Here is an 8956-nt window from a genome sequence, read left to right on the forward strand (position 1 = left end):
TAAATTATTAATAAAGGCACAGTTATAAAATAACTAACTTAATATGCATGTGGTGGGTCACACCTGTAAGCACAGCACTCAGTAGCTTGAGACAGAAAGATTGTTAGGATATTGTTAGCCTGGCCTACAAAGTGAGCTGAAGCTGGGGCTGAACTGCATAGCAAGAACCTGTCTCAAAAAACACCACAAAATCAAAACAATAACAAAAGTCTATTTTATTGTCATGTTACACCAAGTTAATATCAAACAGGAGCCTCTGCCTAGCTCCTGATTCCTGTCAGGTAAACACCCTGCTGAATACAGGCAGCCTCATGTCTGGGTCCAGCTGCCTTTCTTCTGATACTGTGCAGGGCCAATTTGATTGTTTTAGCTGATATTTCCCTTAGTGAAAAAATATATTGCTTATAACTGGCTTCAAGGACTTTGGTAGGGGAGAAGTAACCCAGTCAGAGATACTTTTTCACTCTATTGCGCTACTTGAACCCCCTAACCTCACCTCCAGGATGTTTCTATGTTATAATAAACAATTCCTTTTAAGCAAATGTATGCAGAGTTAGCGTATCTGACAATATGTGACAATTCTATCCATGTAACCAGTCATGCAATGCCTTTTGCTTCCTGCTTGCAAACTGTAGTTAAACTGACCCAAAAAACTGCCTCAGTGCTGATGATTTTGATCTGAGAGTCCCCTCAGCCTGGCAGCACAGTAAGCAGTTTCCTTATTGATTCCTCAGTGCAAAATGTCTTCCATTCATTTTGATACTGGTTTTCTGTAACAGTGGAACTGGGAAAGGTTCCAATCACTATTTTCCCTGGTCAACTGCAAGCAACATTTGTGCTTAGCATTCCCACAATCATGTGCTCTGCCAGCCTAGATGTTGTAGTTCTGAGGGTGAGGGGTGGCTTGCACCATGCAACACAGTGGTGATTTCATAGAGCCGGAAGCCTAGGATTTACCCTCATCATTTTGAGCTCCTCATGCCTCTGAGCAAACAAGCTAAAAGGGATGTGGTAGTGTGGCAGGTGTGATTGATTTAGACTATCAAGTGTAAAGTGGACTGTTACTCCACAGTACAGAAAAGAAAGTAAAATGCTTAGAGTGCAGAAGGTCACTTAAGGAATCTCCTGAGGGACCATGCCCTGTACTTTTTATTTTGTATCGGGCATCGAACTTAGGACCATGCATTGACAAGGTATGTGCTTATGCCGCTGAGCTAAATACTGGGCCCCATGCCCCGTTCTTAAAGTCACACTACTGGTTAAGCTCCTAGAACTTTTCCTGGAACATAGTCCATGGTTCACCATCTACAAACTCTAACTGTTAGTCTTCCCTGAATCAGGATACCATGAGGATCTAAGAAACAAGGCCCTGACATTGTCCATGAAGACTATATGCAAGAATGAAATAGTAACTTTTCAAAAGACAGTCATGGAGAAGAGCACAGTGTCTGCATCAAGAAGAAAAGCAGTTTAGTTAATTTTAGAAACAGTTTTCTCCATCTCCAGTAAAAGCCCTAGAGATACACAGTTTTCTGCCCCTCTACAAACCCTCCCAAGGAAAGGCTTTCATTAGTAAATGCAGTCATCAGGACAAAATTAATCTGAACAGAAATATTCTAATGTTAAATATTCCCACATAAACTGTGTGCAAAATCAACAAATCTTTCACCATGTTCAATTTCACTTTGTGTGGAAGTGTGACTACTTCTGAAGATTTAGAAAAGTATCTCAGTGTCAGGAGTCAGCTTCTGATCACCCTGTAAAAATCCCTCTCCCTGGGAAGCACTAAAGCACCCTGCCTTGGTTCCCACCCTTATACCGTCAGGGCTCCACCATGCAAAGCAGCCCGAGGCTCAGGGTGAAAAGCCAGTTCTGGCTGAGCAGTCCCAGTCTCCTCCCTCAGGAACCTTCACTGACCATGGAGTTCTTGGCTCTGCTCCTCTGCCTAGTGACAGCTCCCTCCAGTGAGTGTCTGAGGTTCATGAGAGGGATCTGGGCACAGGGAGCCGGGTGGTCTTGACTGATGGCAATGCTTCTTGTCCTCAGGTGTCCTGTCCCAGGTGCAGCTGCAGGAGTCAGGACCTGGCCTGGTGAAGCCTTCAGAGACACTGTCCCTCACCTGCACGGTCTCTGGATTTTCTGTAAGCAGCTATGGTGTACACTGGGTCCGTCAGCCTCCAGGGAAGGGGCTGGAGTGGATTGGTGTGATATGGAGTTATGGAAGCACAAATTATAACTCAGCCCTTCAATCTCGAGTGGGCATCAGCAGGGACACTTCCAAGAGCCAAGTCTCACTTACACTGAGCAGCCTGAGCCTGGAGGACACGGCCGTGTATTACTGTGCAAGGGACACAGTGAGCGGACATCAGTGTGAGCCCAGACAAAAACCTCACTGTAGATTCGCTCAGGACAGCAGGGGGCGCTGGAGACACACTGAGCTCTTGTGAGGCTCAGGACCAGGTGCAGACTCCTGGGCTGCTGTGATTTTGAGTCTGTGGTTTTCTCTTCCTTCCGTGACTTTACTAAAGACACTGCAGAGTTGGCTTCCTACATTTTTAATTTTATATATTTTTATCAGTGTATGTTTGCAGTGCATGCAGTTTACAATCGTCTTGGGGAGTGTGTGTAAGTGTGTAGCACAGCTTAAATTTTTTCTAAATCCCCTTGCTCTTGTCTTCTGTCTCTCTTCACTCTCTTCTCCATCTCTTTCCCCAGTTTTATTAATGTTAATAATTATTATCGTATCTCATACATGTTTTGCATAGTGCTTACAGTCATTTAGGATATTAGACTGAAGGAAAGTTGGATTTGTGCTCTACATCATTTCCTTCCCTTCTCATTTTTCCACATAGAGTATATGAGACTCCTTCCCATTTGCAAAAGTTATGCCCCTCTGTCTCCTAATAGCTTTCCTTTTCTGTTCTCTGTTTGCACCTTTCCTTACTCAAATAGAAGTCCTATATGGTATTTAAGCTTCTGTGTCTGATTTATTTCTCTCAACATTGTATTTTCAATGTGTGCACATTTTCCTAAAAATATCTTACATTTGACCTTTTAAGTGAGTAGCATCCCATTAAGTATGGACAGCACATCCATCATCTGTTACTGGGCACACAGCTTTGTATGCCACACATGACCCTTCCTTTGGGGCGTTCATGACCAGAAGAAGGTGAGGAAGATCCATAGAGCATACAAATGTCCCAAGAGAAAGTGAAGAGAAGGAAGTTGGGGAGCAAGTGTTTCCTGTCAGCCTGTGTGCTCCCTCTCTGTCCTACACCACATTTTCCAAAGGACCCTGCAACACAGAAGCTAGGAGTGACTGATGATGTAAGCAAGTTACAGGCAATGATTCTGTCAGGTTTAATTACATAAATATATAGTTACAAAAATAGTTTTTATTTCTTAAAATGAGTTTTATTTATTATTTATTTTTGTCTTTTTGAGACAGGGTCTCGCTGTGCAGTTCAGGCTGACCTTAGGCTCATTTTGTAACTGAGGCTTGTCCTGGACTTACAATGATCCCTCCCGCCTCAGCTTCCCAAGTGCTGGGATTATAGGCATGCGCCACCACACACAGCTAACATGAGTCTGATTAGATGAGTAAATGTGACTTGCATGAATCTAAAAGTACCCTGTACTTTTTGTGAGTTTGGTTTCTTTTGAGTGCCAAATCATCATCATCTAAAAATGAATCTGATAAATATATGCCCGTGACCATGAGTTTCTCGTGCCGAATTAAATGCTTCAGTATGGAGATTAAATCCTTCACATCCCTCTCCTCAGGGTCTGAGACCACACAGCTTTTCTCTCAGCCAGGTCACTGCAGGAGACTTTGTCCTCAGGATCAGCACCAGCACTGTGTGCAGCAATGTGCTCAGGGAAGGAGGGAACAGGGCAGCCTGGCTGCACTCAGCATAGTGCTCCAGGGCTTCTGTGAGCTCTTTCTGCTCATGGTGGTTGAAGGAGCAGGCTGCTCTTTCCTTATGGGAGTTAGAAATAGGGATTTACAAGACACAGTGGTTACTGTCTATTCTTTGGATATCTATCTATCTATCTATCTATCTATCTATCTATCTATCATCGACCTAGATCACATGTCTCCTTTGGCATGGATCCCCACATCCTTTCAAAGCCTCATGTACTTGAGGTAAGATTTCTCAGAGGTACATAGACTTACGGTGTATGGATATGTGTACGGGCACAAGTTAATTAAGTGGCTTCTTTATAGGTCTGGGACAGAACAGTGGAAACACTGCCCCAGCTTGCTCTCACCACATGTGCTTCATCCCTATATGAAGATCAGGCACAAGTAAGTTTTCTCTTTATTAATAAAGCATTGCAGTGCTGGGGTCCATATTTCCAAGATTTAAGCATTGAGTTGAAGTTGCAAAATATGCTGCCAAATTCTTCAGTGTGAATTTTCTGGCAGACTTCCATTTTTGTTTTCTCAAACTATTTCTCTTTCTCTTGCCACTATACAGTAAATATTATATATTCTACAAAATAAAGCTACAAATGCAATAAAATGAGTGAAAAATCTCAACATAATCTTCAGAAAATCAAAGATAGGAAAGGGAAAAAAATAATTGAAAATCGGGCTGGGGATTTAGCTCAGTGTCATAAGTTCCTGACTGAGAAGTGCAAGGTCATGAGTTCAATCCCTCTTACCAAAAGAAAAAAAAAGGATTGAAAATCATGTTCTCTTATTAGTTATAATCACAAAAATTAAACAATCAACAGAGATTTCAGGAAAAAAGGCAGCTTAAAAAAGGATGAATATTACAAGTAAGTGGGAAAGTGAACAGCTGAGGAGGGTAAATGTAATTGAAGTATGTTTATGCATGTTTAAACTCTAATAACAAATTAAAGAGGTTTAACTAACAGCTCCCTCATGTTACAATGGGTGAAAGAAAACAGCCAAATTAAGTTTTAGTGAGAATACCAAGCATCATTGTATCTTACTTATTCCTGAGAAAATGTAAGCAGTGTGACAATTCTGACACCTATCTCATTTGTTCTTTTAAAGAAAAATTAGCCTCAGCCTACACCCCCAGCACAGTTCCAGAGTGAAGGCAGGTAACAGAAGGACACCTGTGAATTGTTTCCAGTTTACTTTCCTAGTAACATCACAGTGACCTCTTTCCTAGGTTGTTGAAGCTCATTTCTGTTTTTAGGAAACAGCCCTCCAGCTTTAGATTTCATAGTTTTATTCGCTTTGTAACTTCAGTTGTTTGATGGAGTCAGGAAAGGTCATTAATCTGCAGTTAGTTCAGTTTTGCTGTTCTTTCATCTCTTTGTTTTAAAGAAATATGAGATCTACTCTTTCTCGTATAGTTACATTTACAAGATGACATGCAGCATTTCTCGCGGTAAATTGAAACTTAGAACTTTCAATTACCTATTAACAAAACCAATGAAATAGTTAAATGAAAATGAATTTTCTTGTGTATTTATTTTTGTGGCTCCAGAGACCAAAGCCAGGGCCACACTCAGGGTAGGGAAACAGTCTACCATTGAGCTGTGGCTCCACTCTTATTTTTATATACTGGGATATTGCTTGACATAAGTATCCAAAACTTCTGATTCCTGTATTCACGTGGAGGAGTTTCCAAAAAGACCTTGAGTTACATATAACCAAATTCATAGTCTATGTTCAAATTCCATATGATGAAATGGGAAAGTTAAGGTAAATCAGCGTGATGAAGGACAGGAGCTGCCTGGTGCGAGGATGCAGGAGGGGAAGAGCAGGAGAGAGGGCCTGCAGAGCAGCCGCAGGGATCACTCTCAACCTTTTTCTGACTTCATATAGTTATGTTTTTAGTTCTTCTGAATTTTTAAAAATTGGTACTGGGGATAAAACTCACGACTGCATGCTTGCAAGGCAGGTGTTTATGTCGCTTAGCTAAATTTTCCTATTCATTAGAAAGTGAACTAATACCAAAGTTATGGAAGGAAAAACAGACAATTATATATATTCTACATTTTTGAGATATTTATCCTGGTAGTTTCTTTTAGTTCCTTGAAGAGAGATTTGCACTGATATTATGAGGATGCTATCTCGTGCCTATGTGTTGTACCCTGAATACGCTGCAGATATCAAAACCCAGAGTATTTAAATTGCTACTCTGCTCTTATCTTGTTTTGAAAATCTGTTTCATTTTTCTTTCTTTTTAAAATAAGGAATACACTTGAATAGAGAACTAAAAAATGTAGATGATCTCAAAATAAAAAATTGGCCATTGAAATGATAGACATTTTTCAGAAGTAGATGTAAAAACGGCCCATAAATATATCAAAATACTTTCAGCATCTCCCACCATAGGATAATGAAGTTTAGAACATTTGGAAAATGAAGTTTAGAGATGGTATTTGCAAATACTTTTCATCTGTGACATCTAAGTAACACGTAACACATAAACCACCTATGCACCAAGTGTGCTCCTGAGAAGTGTTAGCTCACATGGACACTTGCACAATCACTCACACACAAACAAAGCAGCTGTGTCATGCTGCAGTGATCCCTGAAGCGGCTCTGTGGTAACAATTTCTATATCAGTCTCTTTCTGTCTCTCTTTCCCAAATACCTCATTTCTTTGTTTCTAATCACTCATGTTTCAGTCTACTTATAAATAAAATAGTCGAGAACAATAAGGGACAACCTTCCAGTTTGACAAAACATTTTTTCCTAAGAAGATTCCCATAATTTTGCCATTACACATTTTCTTTATTTAAGTTAATTTTGTATTTACCAGTCACACATTTATTAGTAAATTTTCCTAAAGTAATCAAATATACCTCTCTACTTAGGAATGCCATTTCTATGGTTACAGTTTTCAGTGAGCAGTTACCGAATGAACAGCATGAAAACATTTTCACACACATGAACGGTTCCTGAAGGAAGAGCAGAACTGACATTCTCACACACAGAGCCCCTCTTTTAAATGCGACTGAGGATTTCATCCCCACATTTACCCAGGGAAGGTAAAGGCTCCTTCACATTTTCCCCTCCTCTGTTTCCCACCTGGACCAGCTTCATCCTCGATGTGTCCTGGGTTTAAGGACTGAGATTTCCTGTTGCTGATGTGATGTCCCAGGTGCTATTGTTGCTTGTGGGAGAGGACAAGGACATCTTCCAGAAAATGACCTCACCTGAGACATCTCTGTTAGACTTTCTGAATTTCAGCTACCAGAATATATTTGAAAATGCTGAAGTGTTTCATGGATTTCCCTGTTTCTTTCTTTTCTGTTTTCACTGCTCAGTGATGACTGTGCAAATGTCATTTTCAGTTATTGATCTTTGATCCCTGACTCATGGAAGAATTCAAATTTTGCCATTGAATGTGCTGCTTGCTTTGTTCCCACCTCTAAAACCACTGAAAACTATCACCTAAATATTCAAATCTACAAATATTTGGAAAATAATACTATCACATGTGTTTAAAGGCCCAGGAATGAAATGAAATGCAGATTGACTGATCACAGAGAAACCTGCAGATACAGGAAGATCCAGAGTTACAGCTGAGCCCCACTTCCTGTGCAGGAGGAGCATCAGGTGCACAGTGGAGGGAGCACTGAGGGGAGATGTGGGAGGACTGGAGGAGAGGAGAGCACCAGGGTGAGGTCACATCATGTTTCTTAGGACCCTGAACCACACATGATTCCTTCAGAAGCCCCAGGCTTTCAAGGGGAAGATATAAAATGAGAACACAAGTCTCTGCCAGGGGAAAGGGAAATCTGATCACTGATAAATGGACACAGCACCTGCTCCAGACAGAAGACACTCCGGGAAGGATAAGAACTGAAAATTATCCTACTGGGAGGAAAAGTACTCTGTTAATGACAGAACAGGATCCATCCCTTTGTGGTTGATGTACAGATGTCACTGTAGTTCACAGGAGAAAGAAAGAAAGAAAGAAAGAAAGAAAGAAAGAAAGAAAGAAAGAAAGAAAGAAAGAAACAAAGAAAGAGAAATTCACTTTCTCCCAGTAAGGATCAGAGGTTAGCAGAAAATGAGTCAAACCCTTCTAGCCTCCTGGTGATGTTCACAGGAACAGAAAATCAGAGAGAACAAAGAGTCCCACATTGTCACATACATCAGTGAGAAGGGAGTGGGTTAGAGCTGAAGGAGCTGCAGGACCAGGTCCACTGGAGCTCAGAACTTAGTGAAGCCACAAACAGCAGAGGAGAGAACAGGACAGCCCCACTGCCTCTGCTCCACCTCCTGACAGACCCTGCTCAGGGCCCCAGGACATCAGATCCTATGATTCTCTCCCATTGGAAATTCATGCTTGTTTCTTTGATGAACTCAGATGCAAGAGGTCACCTAGGATGATCTTAGAGAAAAGCCCTGATATTGCTTCACAGTGTCTACAAAAAGCTCCATAGAGACTCCTAAATAAGTGCATTATATAATCACTACACCCTCAGTCTCATTCTACAAGAACAGAAATTAATATGCTTTAGTTACAAATGTCCCACAGTCTGTACTTAGTTGTTCCTAAAGTTTACCTACATTTTCACTAAAAAATACCAGGTGTGATGCAGTGTGTCTGCATTCATGTTCTAAATTGTGCTTCAAAGGAATCTGAGGAATGGTAACTTGAGGCTCTCAGAGGTCCTGTGTGTTTATCTCTCCCTGCACCCCTGACCTGAGTGTCAATCAGCAGCACTGCTGCTCCCCTGTGGCACTGTGCCTTCACTTTCTTGACGTAACTGTAGTGAACAGCCTCATTTATGAGAATGCATCTCACGAAATTCACCTTCCACCCTTAGTTCACACTCTCAGTGCCTAAAGGAAGTAAGAAGCATCAGCTGAGCCATGCCTGCTTCCTAAGCATTGAACCCAGCACCATCACAACCCCTGGTTATCACCCTCTCATCTCTTACATCCTCCAGGTATTTTACTCTGATTTTACTCTTGTACTTCACGTGCTGATGCTTGTTAATGCTTTGGTTC

General features: G+C 41.3%; 1 gene segment (V, D, J or C); it reads left to right on the forward strand.

The window, feature by feature from the left end:
- The first annotated feature begins 1833 nt into the window (after positions 1–1833).
- On the forward strand, positions 1834–2447 carry LOC106026508 (Ig heavy chain V region PJ14-like). The segment is given in 2 exon segments: positions 1834–1964; positions 2047–2447. Coding segments are annotated over 2 exon segments (531 nt in total).
- Positions 2448–8956: the final 6509 nt, after the last annotated feature.

Source organism: Cavia porcellus, unplaced genomic scaffold (genome assembly GCF_034190915.1).
Source record: "Cavia porcellus strain 051 isolate PalLab524CR breed Dunkin Hartley unplaced genomic scaffold, mCavPor4.1 scaffold_8, whole genome shotgun sequence".
NCBI classification, from domain to species: Eukaryota; Metazoa; Chordata; class Mammalia; order Rodentia; family Caviidae; genus Cavia; species Cavia porcellus.